At 38.0% G+C, this 16,520-nt stretch overlaps 1 protein-coding gene across 3 annotated transcripts in view; it reads right to left on the reverse strand.

The window, feature by feature from the left end:
• The window catches only part of UGGT2 (UDP-glucose glycoprotein glucosyltransferase 2), a 190,104-nt gene that overhangs the window by 1,982 nt on the left and 171,602 nt on the right, over positions 1–16,520 (reverse strand). Inside the window, exons 34-38 of one of the 3 annotated variants that reach the window (XM_042929327.1) lie at positions 16,087–16,269; positions 14,288–14,448; positions 13,279–13,393; positions 11,894–12,010; positions 7,287–7,413 (exon numbers count right to left, since the gene is read on the reverse strand). In XM_042929327.1, the coding sequence (XP_042785261.1) occupies positions 7,287–7,413; positions 11,894–12,010; positions 13,279–13,393; positions 14,288–14,448; positions 16,087–16,269 (703 nt within the window). Of the gene's footprint in view, positions 1–7,286; positions 7,414–11,893; positions 12,011–13,278; positions 13,394–14,287; positions 14,449–15,800; positions 16,026–16,086; positions 16,270–16,520 lie in introns of those variants that run through there. The other 2 variants (XM_042929338.1, XM_042929345.1) reach the window with 2 other exon arrangements.

The raw sequence follows: 16,520 nt of genomic DNA on the forward strand, positions 1-16,520 counted from the left end.
CCATATATGGTCTCCTTCTGTGATGGGAAGAGAGAGCAGTCAAATACTGATTTAGCTGATACAAATGCGAGGATCAGTGAAGACTATCAGAGACCAAAATGGTTTCTTTTGTATTACTGAGCTGTCACATACTAACTGATTTTAAAACACTGAGAATTCAGAATATTTTCAGGCAGAAATGAATTAAAGTACAATGTAAATGCATCCTATTCCACAATTTGAGATGGTAGACTATGTTTCTTCTTCACCAAATTTCACCTGAGAGAAAATGTAAAGGGAATAATAAAAATGAGCGTAGGGAAGACATTAATTAAGATGTGATTGCCCCCTTCAAAAATAATCAATAGAAGATAAAGTAAAAAAAAATTTCCCTGAACAGAGAAAAAAACTAGGTAATAGAAAATATAACCACAGAAATACAAAGGATCCTAAGAGACTACTATGAACAATTATACACCCCAAAAAAAACCAGGGACAATCTAGAAGAAATGAATAAATCCCTAAAAACATACAACTTACCATGAATATACTGTCTCATGAAGAAATAGAATACCTTAACAAACCTGAGACTGAATCAGTAATCAAAACCTCCTGAGAAACAAAAGTCCAGGACCAAAAGGCTTCACTGGTGAATTCTACCAAACATTTAAGGAATAATACCAATCCTTCTTAACTTTTCCAAACAACAGACAGAGAAGGACACATCTGAACTCATTTTATAAGATCAGCATTAACTGGATTCCAAAACCAGAAAAGTGTACTTTATAAGAAAAGAAAATTACAGGCCAATATTCCTGATAAATAAAAATGCAAAAATCCTCAAAATATTAGCAAACTGAATTCAACAATACATTAAAAAGATCACACACCAAGATCAAGTGGGATTTATTCCAGAGATGCAAGGATGGCTCAATATCCACAAATCAATCAACATGATAAACATCAACAATATGAAGGATAAAAATCATCTCAATGGATGCAGAAAAAGCATTTGAAAAAATTCAACATCCATTTATGACAAAAACTCACAACTAAGTGGGTATAAAGGGACTGTACCTCAATGTAATAAAGGCCATATATGACAAGTCCACAGAAAACAAACATTATATTCAACGGCAAAAAGTTGAAAACTTTTCCTCTCAGATCATGAATAAGAATGCCTACCCCTGCCCCTTTTATTCAATATACTATTAGAAGTACTAGCCATAGCAATTAGGCAAGAAAGAAAATGCATCCAAGCTGAATAGACATAAACTGTATTTGAAGATAACATGATATTATATAGAAGAAACCCTAAAGACCACCAAAAAAACTGTTAAAACTATAAATGAATTCAGTAAAGCGGCAGGACATAAAATCAATATACAGAAATCTGTTGTGTTTCTATACACTGATACCAAACTATAAGAAAGAAAAAGAAAATAATCTATTTACAATTGTATCAAAAAGAATAAAATACTAGGAATAAATTTAACCAAGGAGGTGAAAGACCTATACCCTGAAAACTCTAAGACACTGATGAAGACACAAATAAACGGAAAGATATTCCATGTTCACGGACTGGAAGAATTAATGTTGTTAAAATGTCCATACTATCCTAAGCAACCTATAGGTTCAATGCAATCCCTATCAAAATTCCAATATCATTTCTCACAGAAATAGAACAAGAAACTTTAAAACTTATGAAGAACCACAAAAGACACCAAATAGCCAAAGTAACATAGAGAAATGATGAAGCTGGAGGCATCAGGGTCCCTGATTTAAAACTGTATCACAGGAGTGCCTGGGTGGCTCAGTCATTAAGCATCTGACTTCGGCTCAGGTCATGATATCATGGTTCGTAAGTTGGAGGCTTGCTTTGGGTGAGCTCGAGCCCCACTTTAGGTGAGCACAAACTCTGCTTCAGTGAACACGAACTCTGCTTTGGGTGAGCCCCACTTCTCTCTGCCCTTTGTGGGAAGATTCTCTCTTTCTCCCTCTCCAAAAAAACAAAACAAACAAACAAAAAAAAAAAAAACCAAGAAAACTATATCACAAAGCTACAGTAACCAAAACAGTTTGAGATTGCCATAAAAACAGATACACAGGTCACTGAAACAGAATGATGGGCACTTATGACAAAGAAGCCAAGAATAGGCAATGGGGAAAGTACAATTTCTTCAATAAATAGTGTTGGGAAATCTGGACAGTCACATGCAAAAGAATGAAACTTTGCCCCATTCTTACACCAAACACAAAGATTCACTCAAAATGGATTAAAGACTCAAATGTAAGACCTGAAATTATAAACCTCCCAGACGAAAACATAGGCAGTAAGCATCCTGATATCAGTGTTGGCAATGATTTTTTGAATTTGTCATCAAAAGTAAAGATAATAAAAGCAAAAGTAAACAAATGGGACTACATGAAACTAAAAAGCTTCTGCAGATGAAAGAAACTATGTATCTGATTAGGGGCAATATCCAAAATATATAAAGAACTCATACAACTCAATAGCAAAAATCTAAACAATCCAAGTAAGAAAATGGACAGAGGCTGTGAAGAGACATTTTCCCAAAAAAGATAAACAGGTCAAAATCACTAATCATAGGGAAATGAAAATCAAAACCATAGTTAACATCTTGTACCCGTAGAATGGCAATTATCAAAAAGACAATAACAAGAGTTAGCAAGGATGTGGAGTAAAAGGGAACCCTTGTGCACTGTTGATGGGAATGTAAATTGCTGCAGCCACGATGGAAAACATATGGCAGTTCCTCAGAACATTACACAAAAAGAAGGAAATCCTACCCTTTGTACAACATGAATGGACCTTGAGGGCATTATGCTAAATGAAATAAGTCAGAGAAAGACAAATACTGTATGATCTCACTTATATAAGGAATCTAAAATAAAACAATACTGAGCTCACACACACAGAGAATAGATTAGTGGTTGTCAGAGTGAGGTTGAGGGATGGATAAAATAGGTGAGGGGTCAAAAGGTACAAACTTCTAGTTATAAAATAAGTAATAGGGATGTAATGCACAGCATGGTGATTATAGTTAACAACACTCTATGGTATACTGAAAGTTGCTAAGAGACCTTAAAAGTTCTTATCACAAGAAAAACAAATTTTATAAGTATCTATAATTTCACAATATACAAATAATGAATGTTACATGCTTGAAATGAATATTATAGCTATCATATCTTAATTTAAAAAAAGGAAAAATAAAGAATAATTGGTCATGACCAAGCTGAGTTTGTTTCTGGAACACAGGAAATTTCAATATTAGTAAATCTATTAATATAGTCTATTATATTAATAAATCAAATATAAAAACCAAGCAGTTGCTTCTATTTTTGTTGAGGATGTGGTTGATAAAATGCAACCTATTCTTGATAAAAACACTTATTAGAACAGGAATCAATGGATATTTCCTCAACATAAATTTTTTAGTCCAAAGCCATTATCTTAACAGGGAAACACAGAAGGTTGGCCAAACAAAGTGAGAAAAAGAAGCTAATATTTAACATCATATTAGATATATCAACCAAAGCAATTAGACAAGAAAAAGCAATGTGAGGTATAATGATTAGAGGAAAAACCATTTTTGTTTGCAGATAAGATGTATGTAATCCTAGGGGAAAACATTCAAGAGAACCAACTGAAATATTACTATAAATAATAGGGGGATTCAGTATGATCATAAAGATTCATAAGCTGAAAACAATAATCTACCACAAACAAATACCAGTAAGATACACTGTAAGAGAAAATCCCATTTATAATAATAACAAAAAGATGAAATACCTAGGGACAAGCTTAAAAAAGATATGGGTAAGACCTATATGATTAAAATGTTATGATTCTTGACAAACATAAAACTGAAACTGAACATAAAGATACATCATGTTCTTAGGTGCAAAGAACAGTTTTCACAAACACGTCAATACTCCCTAACTTAAGTAATAAATTTAATGTAATCTTCCCTCCATCCTCTTCCCTACCCCCCACCAAAAAAGAAAAACCGAAAAATTTCTGGAACTAGATGATTCTAAAGCTTATATGGAAAAATACACAAGAATACCAGGAAAACAACAACAAAATAGTAATGAGGGGAGATGAGCCCTACTCAGTAATAAAACATGCTATAAATCTTCTAATTAAAAAAGTATATAATAGGCACATGTATAGACAGAGATAAATGGAACAGGATAAAAAATGTGCCAAATGAGACAGAAATAATGCAGGAATTTAGTGTATGATAAAGGTGGCAACACAAATCTCTGAAATAAAGACCATCAACTTTTTTCCAGTATTGGACAATAATCCTCTAGAAAAAATGAGCAAAGGATAAAAATAAGCAGTTGAAAAACAGAATTACAAATGTCCCTGAAACATATGACCAGATTCTCAACTCCATTCATGTTACAGGTTGAACTGTGTTTCTCCAAAATTTATATGATGGAACCCTAACCTGCAGGACTTCAGAATGTGACCTTATTTGGAGACAGTCTTTACAGAAGTAATAAGGTTAAAATGACATCACCAGGGTAGACCCTAATCCAACATGACTAGTGTCCTTGTAGGATGAGGAAATCTGCCCAGAGACGTATACAGAGAGAAGACAATGTGAAGAGACGCAGCGAGAAAGTGGCTACCTACAAGTCAAGAGAAGGCCTGGGACAGATCCTCCCTCACTGCCCTCAGGAAGGAACCAACTCTAAAGACACTTTGATCTTGGACTTCAAGCTTCTAGAACAGTGAGACAAAAAATTTCTTCCGTTTGAGTCAGCTACTTTGTGGTACTGTGTTAGAGCACCCCCAGAAAACTAATACAGCTTATAATAAGAGAAATGCAAAAGTTATAAAACAAGGCCTACTATAGACTTAAAAATGATTGCTTGTGTTTGAGTAAAAGAGGTCTTCCAATTTTATTCTTTCTATATATAGTACTTCCATGTTGTTTTCATGTTTATAATAGACTTACATTTGTAATTCAAAATTAAGTAAAAAATCCAAAAATCTTTTGTAAAACTTATTTTTACACATTCATAGGTATGTACACAAACATGCCATTTTTATTTAAGATGGGGCCAATTACAAATATGACTATATTTTTAACTTAAAATATGCTATCCACAAAATACATTTATCTCAATTCTCTTGAAAGACTACAATATTTCTTTGTATGTATTGACATTTATATAATCAATCTTCTATTAATGGATCAATTATTTCTATCTCATTATTAAAAACAATGGCATAACATGTGTACATATTTCTCTTATTTATTTATTTATTTATTTATTTGAAAGAGAGAATGCGTGTGCACACATGAGTAGAGGAGGGGCAGAGAGAGAGGGAGAGAGAGAATCCCAAGCAGGCTCCACACCGTCAGCACAGCCCAATGCGGGGCTCAAACTCACAAACTGTGAGATCATGACCTGAGCCGAAATCAGGAGTCAGATGCTTAACCGACTGAGCCACCCAGATGCCCCTCACTTCTCTTTTTAAATGTAAACCTGACACACATATTTTAGTTTTTATACACATTGTAAAATTTCCTTAATTTATACAGCTGCTGTATGTACGAGCATATGAGTGCTCACTTGTCAGTAACCTCACTAACTCTGGCTATTATTAACCCTTTAACTCTCTCCAGTTTGGGAAGAGAAACATTTCATCCGTATGTTCTGTGCATTAAAAAATTTTGAGGCAATTGTGTAAAATTTCCTTTCTGTCTTCCTTTCCCCACCCCCTTTCTCCCCTGTTTTCTGTCTTCTTCAACTCCCTTTTAAAACAGTTGTATCACACCACTTACAGAATCTTCTTCTGAATTGAAATGGTGTCTTCAAATTATTTAAATTAATTAAAAATAGGGGCACCTGGGTGGCTCAGTCGGTTAAGCACCCGACTCTTGATTTCAGCTCAGGTCATGATCTCACGTTGTGTGAGATGGGGTCCCACATTGGGCTTGGGATTCTCTCTCTCTCTCTCTCTCTCCTCTCTCTCGGCCCCTCCCCTATGCACTTTCTCTCTCAAAATAAATAAACAGTAGAAAAATAAATTCATTAACAAAACATGGATGTGTTTTAAATACTCAACCTCTCAGAAAATAACTGCATTGGTTTTGTTAAAGAATACAAAAAGACGAAACACAATTTCATGCTTATGTGAGAAAGTTTATATATAATATTTTTTTAAGTTTATTTATTTTGAGAAAGAGTGCAAGGGTGCACATGCATGTGCTTGCTCAAGTGAATGAGTGGGGGAAGGGCAGAGAGTGGGGGGGGGAGAGAGAGAGAGAGAGAGAAGAGAGAGAGAGAGAGAGAGAGAGAGAGAGAGAGAGAGAGAGAGAATCCCAAGCAGGCTCCACACTGCCAGCACTGAGACTGGTGCAGGGCTTCAACCCACAAACTGTGAGATCATGACCTGAAATCAAGAGTCAGACACTCAACCAACTGAGCCACCCAGGCGCCCTTATGTATAACATTTGTATGTTTATATTTAACATTTCAGCTTCTAAAAAAAATAAAGCTGAGGGAAATAAGAATATTATTCTGAACCACTGGGAAGAATTATTGTTGAGGATTAATACAACCTGTTTGAAAGTCTCTAACACTGGAGCTCAGTGCTATTTTTAAAAAAGAGTAAAGAAAAATTGAGAGAACTAGGCACTAATGAGGAAAGAGAATTAGGAGGCAATCAAGAAGTTTACAGCAGCTTTAACAGAATATTCAACACTTACTTGTTGAAGGTTTATGTAGAGTGATGAAACGCCTAGGTAACCACATTTTAATCTTACAAATGGAAGCACATCTAGTCCAAGTCACCCTCCAGCCCTGAGGAGGTTACTAGAACCAGGAACACATGGGAAATCCATATTCCACATGGGATTAATTCGGGAGATAGGTAATATTTCTAGGTTCCATATAAGTCTTTCACTAAACTTTAGGGCTTGGATTTTCATATTTGGGACATTTGGTGTAATCCTAAAGACAAGCATATTTTCTACTTTTATTTTCTACCTCTTGTGTCAGAAGGCTAATGCTTTGGCACCCATTTATGTGGTGATATGAACTGAAGTTACATCCATGGGGAATAGATTCTCTATCCATGTTTTAAATTTGTGAGTTTAAGACCACATAAAATGAAGTTCTTAATAATATCACAAATTTTCTGAAAGAAATTCTGACCTGATCATTTACTAAAGTCACCAAGAAATGAGTTTGTAATCTATTTTAATTTCACTTCAGGCAACACATGATTCAGACACCACCATAGAATATTGACTTACTTGCATTTTTCTTCTTGTTTTCTAGGTGCTCTAACAGTTGTCGTATCTCAGTGTCATACTCCACCCATTCTGGGACAATCCTGGCAGCAGCTTTTAGCTTAGGTTCTTTTGTTTTGGGATTATTGCACTAAAAGTTTAAATAAAATTTGGTTAATGAAAAATGACTTTCCTTGTATGTTAATTATGCTTCGTTTAAGGAAGGAAGGGCGGGCGGGCGGGAGGGAGGGATAGAGGATGAACAGATCATTGTCCAGGAAAAAAGGAAATACTTGAGAACATTACTATGTCACTACAGCATACAAAATGAATTTTATAAAAAGCAGAGCCCTAAGTACTAAATATTTAAAGCACTAACAAATAAAAGTACTTAGTTTAATAGGGAAAGGATCAAGCAAAATGACAAATAATAGTTTATGTATGCAGTAAGTATTTAATGCAAATACCTCAATCAGAAATTTAAACAAAAATTGTTTAAAAACATTCTTATGGTTAACAAGGAGTCTGTCAAACACTTCTCCAAAATGTTTTGGCAAAAGATCTAATTACATGATTATTTTGTAAAAGAACATAGCAGACTATATTAATAAGTATTCTTTTATCTTTCTTTGGACTAAAATCTGGTTTATATACTTGTGTTTTCCACAGACAAATGTTGTTAGCCTTTAGAAATTCCTCGAGTTTGTTTAGCAAAAGCATTCCCTCCCCTTCATATGCTTCTGTTCTAATTAGCAACTGTGGCGATATTAAAAATCAGTTAACTGGAACTCGTGTCAAAATACTGATAGGGTGAAATTCACAGGAGTTTATAAATCTCATGTCTAAACATATTAACTAGTCTACCTGACAGATACAGTGGAATAACGATGGGTATAGATCCTCAGTCCTCATGGTTCCAACTCTTTGCTTACTGGTAGTAAGACCCATACATTTCAGTTAACTGTGTGTGTGTGGGGGGAAGATCTTAGCTTCATCACAAGGGAGGAAGCTGAAATAAGATAATCTCTATGCTTCCACTGATATCTGACCGATGTAAACGACTCAGCGAGCAGTTGGTCCTATTATGGGGTTTCTTGGGAAATTAAGAGGTCAAAAGGCAAAGTGAACAGGAGAAGGATCTGATTCTGGATGTATGTGACGGTACAGCCGACAAGATGCTAATGTGCTGGATGTGAGGTGTGAGGAGAGAGGTCAAAGATGACCCCAGAGTGTGGGGCTTGAGCAACATGAAGAATGGAGATGCCATCGACCAAGACATGAAGGACTATGGGAGGAGGACAAATGTCACAAAGTTCCAGAAGCATCCCATTTGCTCTTTACAAGACATTAATAGAGAACACATCTTGAGCTCACTTTCATGCGACATCTTGTAGTTGCCGCGACTTGCTTTCTCCCTAATTCCTTATGGGAGAGCTACTGGTTATGTACGAGCCATGAGCCTATTGTCTTTTTTTTTTTTTTTATGTTTATTTATTTTTGAGAGAGAGGGAGAGACAGAGCATTAGCAGGGGAGGGGCAGAGAGAGAGGGAGACACAGAATCTGAAGCAGGCTCCCAGCTGTCAGCACAGAGCCCAATGCGGGGCTCAAACTCACAAACTGCGAGATCATGACCTGAGCCCAAGTCGGACGCTCAACCGACTGAGCCACCCAGGCGCCCCGAGCCTGTTGTCTTAATCCCTTCCTCATCAAATATTTTCACTTCATTCCATTGTGTATTTTTTCCTATAGTATTATATTCCTGAAGTGGGAAAAGGAGATTTTCTCTGCAGAAATTAACCTTACAGGCATTATGTTCTATAAAGTAAAGATAATGGAACTATTTCCATTTTAATCCTGTCAGAAACTGTTAAAATACTGTGTTTCCCTTAGTTTTCTGTCTTACAATCCTCCCCCCCCCCCCCCATCTATATTGGTGGTGCTTACATGGGTTATCATGCCCCCCAGGGGAGCTTTGGCAAGGTCTGGACACATTTTTGGGTGTCATGACTGGGGGGTGGTGGGGCACTACTGCCATCTAGTGGGTAAAGCCAGAGATGCTGCTAAACATGCTCCAGGGCCCAGGACAGCCCCCCACAATTATGAATTATATGGTCTCAAATGTCAATAATGCCCAGGTTGACTGAAACAGAGCCGAGATGGTACCATGATATTCATAAATGCTCTCATCCTCACCTTTGATACCATTAATCATGCTTTTTCCTCTTCATTGGGCCATTTCCTTGGGGTTTGTCTGCATTCCCTTAACTTTTTTCCCAAAGAAGTTGGCCCAAATTAGCATGTTCTCTCATTTTTAAGTGTTTCTGTGGGAGGGATGGCTACCTGTCCACGAAAATTTATGCCATCTTTTTTCTATGTAGACCTATCACTAAGTAGCAGCTGCCCATCTGGGAATGACATTTCTTAGCTGCCCTTACATCTAAATGTGGTCCCACAACGAATCCACCAAGGGGCCGCAGCTTTTAGGAGTCAGGAAGCATTCCTCATACTCTTTTTCTCCCCTCCAGATCAACACTACCCAACAGAAATATGATGGAATTTTAAATTTTCTCGTAGCCACATATAAAAGTATAAACGGAACAGTTGAAATAAACATACAAATATATCAAAAACACTATCAGTCAATATGTAATAAATATAAATACTATTTATATTTTTATATTCTTTTTATTGTGCTGAGTCTTCAAAATCTAGTGTGTATTTTATACTTTACAGCACATCTCAATTCAGGTCAGCAATATTTAAAAAAATTTTTTTTTTCTAATGTTTATTTATTTTTGAGACAGAGAGAGACAGAGCATGAATGGGGGGAGGGTCAGAGAGAGAGGGAGACACAGAATCAGAAGCAGGCTCCAGGCTCCGAGCTGTCAGCACAGAGCCTGACGCGGGGCTTGAACTCGTGAACCATGAGATCATGAACTGAGCCGAAGTCGGACACTTAACCGACTGAGCCACCCAGGCGCCCCAGATCAGCAATATTTTAGCTCAATGGCCACGTGTGGCAAGTGGCTGCCATACTGGACAGATCAGCTTCTGATGGCTACAGATGATGACAGCACCTCAGAGGATGAAGGAGCCACAAGATGGATGGAGGCTGGTCCCATGATGGACAGGGAAGCTACTCACTGACAACACCCACTTAGATCTGGACTTAGGTGAGTGTGACACCACTGAAATCTGGGGTTTGTTATAGTTAGCTCATGTTAACCTAAGTGTTAGAGATCCCAAGGAGACCGTATGTCACTAATGTATGAGTCACAACCTTATATGTCACAGCACAACCTTAACATCTTATGAGTTATGTTCAGTAAGGTTCTTGGTCTCTCTTTAGAAAATTCCCTTGCTTTCTTCTTAACAATGCCACCTCGATTCTGCTTTCTATCACCTTTGACGGCAATCTGACAAGTTGGCGTGCTACCACTTTCCTATACATTTCTACACGTACCTAGAAAAATGTCCCTAGATTTTATTGTCCTGTCTTCTTATGTTCAAAACTGCATGAATGCTAATATTTGGATAGTTTATTTTTTAACGGAAGATCTTACAAATAATTATTTTAAACTCAAATTAGCACATAAAAACAATATGGTCAGAAAAAGAATGACGATATAACTATTAAAGACACTATAGTACTGGAATGTAAGTTCAAGATAGCTAGACAATACATTAGCTTGAAATATTTCATGTCTAGGAGAAATAGAGCATAAACTGTTTAAAACTAAAAGTTAAAAATTTTTCTCAAAAGGAAGGAAAAAAAACCCAGACATGTATAGGATAATTCAAGTGGACACATTTGGGAAAAACATTGGCAGGAGAACCAAACTGATTGTGTATTAAGATGATAGTTAATCCAGGAACATTTCAGCAGCTCATGGTCTTTCTCTCAGATGCCGCTGTGCATTAAAGAGGAACCCAGCAAGCCTGAGATCGCTATCCTTGGAAAGGCCTGCTTGCAAGGAGGGGCTTCGGCTGGCATCTGGGAACTTGGGTTTCAGGAGTGTTCCCACCATTCCTGATGAGAATGGCTCACCATGCCTAACCTGTGCCAACCACATAGTTTATGCCAAACATGTGCTTTCCTTCTGGATGTTGCGAATTATAAGCTTTTAAAGTGTGAAGTGCCTGGTATGTGACAGGCAGGGGCGTGCTTATGGGACCAGCCCTCAATAAGAATCCTGGGTACTGGGTTCCTAATCAGCTTCCCTGGTAGACAACACTTCACATGTGCTGTGAAATTCCTTATAGCTTCAGGGATTAAGCTTGCCCTGTGAGGCTGCATGGGGAGAGGGCTCTTGGAAGCTGGCATCTGGTCTTCTCTGGACTTTGCCCCATACATCCTTTCCCTTTTGCCCTGTACCCACTGGAATAAAGCATAGCCATGAGTATGATGATATTCTGAGTCCTCTGAGTCCTCTTGTGATTCAGCAAACTTGGGGGTGACCTTGGGGTCCCCCAGAGACAGCCCTGTACTTGGCCAACTTAAGTAAATAGAGCAAATAGACTAAGCAGCAGTGTGCCACATGTGTGCCATTCCATTTGTAAAAGAGAAGATACTTCTATTCGAACATTTTCACATCTGCTTATACACAAATGACAACACACACGCACTCACCAGATCGATTGTTTTGGCTCTCTGTTTGGATTCATCGTCACACCAGGTTTCACACCACAGCCAGTCTTGAGGAAGAGACTTAATGGCCACTTGGTAAATCATATTATTGGGAAGATCCTATAGAAGAAAAATGATTTAAACACAGAGGTATAGAAATTAGAGTCAGAGGGAATGAGGTTGATGAGGCCAATTAAATTAAAAACGGGTCCGAAGAATCATATGCAGATCTAAAATATCTATTTGAAAAAAATTTTAACGTTTATTTTTGAGAGAGAGAGTGTGCACGCACATGAGGGGGAGGGGCAGAGAGAGAGAGAGAGAGAGAGAGAGAGAGAGCGCGAGGGTGAGAGGGAGAGAGGGAGACACAGAGTCTGAAGCAGGCTCCAGGCTCTGAGCTGTCAGCACAGAGCCCGACATGGGGCTCGAACTCACACCGTGAGATCATGACTGGAGCCAAAGTCAGATGCTGAACCAACTGAGCCACCCAGGTGCCCCTAAAATATCTATTTTTAAGCTAGTAAACATTTAATCTGACTCAACCATCTTGTGTCATGATGAATCCATGCCCTAGAACTATGCCCACAGCTGCGCTGGACTTCACCCCTCGTGTCAGGAATGGAGCGGGAAGCCCAGAAACCCACCGCTCTTCACTGCCCCAAGCGGATAGCCTCAATGCCTCTGCCTGACCTGAAACAAGGCGACCGATCACCCACACCGTGCCTGCTCTTGCTGTTTATGGCTGCCATCGCTGTGCTCTCCAGATTTGGAGGTGACCTTTTGTGTCCCTGTTAGGAAACAATGCTCCAGGAGAATTCTCACATTTCTGCATGCTCGGGGCTTTCTAAGTAAAGACTGCTGGCACCTGCGTTAAAGGAAGTTTAAATGGCAAATGAGCCTCACAGGTGACAAAGCCCTGAATCATGCCCACAATCATGTGAGTGACCGACCCAGTCAAGTCTTCAGATTAGATGGCAACCCCTGGGTCCACAAAGACTTCAGCGTTGTGAGAGACTGCAGCAGAATGCCCAGCAATATCAGACCCAGATTCCTGACCCACAGTTACTATAAGTGGCTAGGTTTTCAGGTAAGTCATTAGGTAGCAACAGATAATGAATACAAGATTGTTGTGGGATTTGGATTTGACAAACAAAGCTGCTACTATTCATGCACAAGTATTTGTGTAGACATATGCTTTCATTTCCCTTCAAAGAGAATAACTGGTCATATGGTAGGTTTAAGTTTAAATTTTAAGAAAACCCCAAACTGTTTTCCAAAATGGAAAGGGAGGGAGAGGCTGAAAATATAAGGTTTTAAAGTTTACAAGCAGGGAATTGGAGCAGTCTGGATCTATGCACTGCAAATGAGTCTAAGAACGTTCTACTTACCTGATCTAGGTTTGACAGACTGTTTGGATCTTGACTGAGAGCTTGGTACTGGCCCCGGAGCCTGTCACCGGCTGCAATTCTCCTGAACTGCTTGAGATCCACTACATACAAGGCACTGCAAAGGTGAACAGTCTTTGGTGGCTCATGTTGTTCACGTATTTTTACTTTCCCCCAGTGACTATTTACAGTAATGGGATTGACTTCAGATATCCCTGGGTCTAATAACAAGTCCTTTCCTAAATTTTCGCCCAATTCTAAAACTGTTTCCAAGGGTTTGAAGTTTGTTATAATACTGTTAGGATCCATATCCTCTTAGAGTCACCACAGGTTTTTCCAAGATACCATGGAACTCATGGCTCTACAAAACAACATATTTGAAGACAGCATGTTCATTTTGTTATATGACAAACCAGTTTAAGTCTTCTGTTGTGGTCAGGAGCCTCTCCCCTGAGTTCTATTACTTGGTTTAACTCCTGGCTCAGTTACGCACTAACAGCGTAAGCCTGGGCAAGTTACATGAGTGCTTCATCCCTCTGAAACATCTATCACATGGGGCTGATAACAGTATCTCAAAAGGTTGTCACAGAAATTTTATGAGTTGATACAGGTAAAGTCTTGGGGTGCCTGGGTGGCTCAGTTGGTTAAGTGTCTGACTCTTGATTTCAACTCCAGTCACGATCTCACAGTTCGTGGGATTGAGCCCCGCGCTGGGCTCTGCACTGATGGCACAGAGCTTGCTTAGGATTCTCTCTCTCCCTCTTCCACTTGCCCCTCCCCTGCTTGTGCTGCTCCTCTCTCCCAAACTAAATAAACAAACAAACAAATAAATAAATATTAAAAAGAGATGAATCTATGTTTAAAAAATATATATATGTAAAGTCTTGTAAGAGCGATTAGCACATAGCAAACACCAATTGGTTGTCATAATTGTCTGATTTCTAAGAAAACAGAGTATTGAGATCCAGTAAGTTATTTGGTTACTAAAAAGTAAGAGTATGGATTTTCTTACCTGATATGGTATTTCCTTCTTAAAAGATGTGATGCCCAGTATCCCTTTTTCCAGAAACGATACCCATCCATTTCAGTGCGGCTATCACAAAATGGGGTATACCCGTAGGGCGCTCCATCCAGATCAAAATCTCGGAGTTCTTTTAGGTCATGTCTTACAATCTAAATAATTAAAACAGTTTCTCTGATGAAGCCTATACAATAATATAACATTATGCTATTATAATAAGCCTTTTTAACGTGAATCTCAAATTGTCACCTGACTGTAGAAACAGAACTGTGTTTTCCTCACAGCTCTTTCTTTTTTAAAAATTGTTTTTCAACGTTCATTATTTTGAGAGACAGACAGAGTGTGAGGGGGGAGAGGCAGAGAACAAGGGAGATACAGAATCTGAAGCAGGCTCCAGGTCTGAGCTGTCAGCACAGAGTCCCAACACAGGGCTCGAACTCACGAACCATGAGATCATGACCCAAGCTGAAGTTGGACGCTTAACTGACTGAGCCACCCAGGCTCCCCGCTCACAGCTCTTTCAAGCAGTAGGGAGTTTATGAAGTTCCCTTTTCTCTTGTTCGTACAGATGAAGAGAAACCTAAAATGCATATGCCTAGTCTATAGGACAGTGGTCTTATTAATAAGAATAGTCTGTCATGTCATCTTAATCAAGATTTCTTAAACAATATGCGTTTTGGGAAGAAATTAAATATTTCACAAGTTCATCGCTCTTAGTTTATCAAGGTATGGATTAATAATTCAAAATCATTTTTATGATAAATCTCCAGTATTTTATATTGGCCAATATTAGTCTGAATGATGAAGAAAAACCTCTTAATTATCCTCAATGGCTTTAATGAAATAACATTAGCGTGTTCCAGTTTTTAATAGACTCTAGCCTGCTGGAAAATGTCACTGTGTAAGCTGGGGGAAGGTAGGAGAAATATGTTTTATGTTAGACAATATGTTTTGAAATGCTTAGTTCGTTATCCACATTTTCCTGTTTTCTTCATTTTTAAGGATAATGATTCATATTTGTCAACTTGGAAACTAACACAAAAACAACAATAGAGTTAACAATACAAGTAAACTCTAATAGAGGATTTGAAAATACACTTTTGTCCTAAATATAAATACTAACTTGTGTACTTATTTTATATAACATTATTATTTACTGTTCTTCTTAAAGATTCTGTGTATTTTGCAAATATTTTTTCCCACTAGTGATTACAAAGGCATGCAATGCAAGGAGGGAAGGGGAAAAGTCGTAATTTTTGGATATGTAAGTTTTGAAAGAATGGGTTTTTGGGGGATAAATTTGGGACATTTTCCCCCCTTAAGTGTAAGGATGATGAGGTTTTGGCTATTGGCTAAAGGCCCAAGAATGCTGTGGGAGGTACAAGCAAGAGAGGAGAGCTGTCTGTAATCGCCAACTTTTTCAGCAAGAAGCATAGCTCCTTTTAAGCAAACAGCTCATACATTCATAGGAACTCACACAACTACTTTTATCATGACTAATTTCAGTACTTATTTTTAATTACCAAAACCAAAAAACTACCACTTCAGAGAGAAAACTGCAATGTCCAAATAATAAATGGTACTGCTTGTGATACACTGGATTTTCCCCTGGAATTCTGACCGTTTTTTTTTTGAAGATACTTTCCTTACATATCACATTCACATCTTCCACATTTATGCAGCAGGGCAACAAAGACAATAACGAGCACCAGCAACATGAATTGAGTCCCTGTACTCAGAAGTGCAAACACAGTTTAAGTATTACTGAAAGCAACAGTTAATCTTATTACCTGGTCAGCATCAACAAAAATGATTTTGTCCACCGCTAGGGGAAAAAGGACATCGAGGAAAAGAATTTTGTAACCCCAAATAATCCTCTGTTTTTCCGTCTGCTGGTGAAGCCAGCGGGGCCACTGATACTGCACTAGCTCGTACTGGAACCCATATTCCTCAGCCATGTGAGGAATCACCTCCTAAAAATGCGCACACACACACGAATCAAAGAATATGTTCATATGTTTAGAGAACAATTTAACATTTGAAAGAGTTTACCATAAATTATTACAAACTAATTGGTAAAAAAGTGTAAACTACTTCTATAACTTATACCTATTAATGAGGAATAGGAAAATGCTGACAAATATCAAAATAGAAGTATACATAAAACTATATGATCTAATGACATTAAAAAATAGGTACACCATATTAACTAGCAAGCTTATCA

This window comes from Panthera leo, chromosome A1 (genome assembly GCF_018350215.1).
Source record: "Panthera leo isolate Ple1 chromosome A1, P.leo_Ple1_pat1.1, whole genome shotgun sequence".
NCBI lineage: Eukaryota > Metazoa > Chordata > Mammalia > Carnivora > Felidae > Panthera > Panthera leo.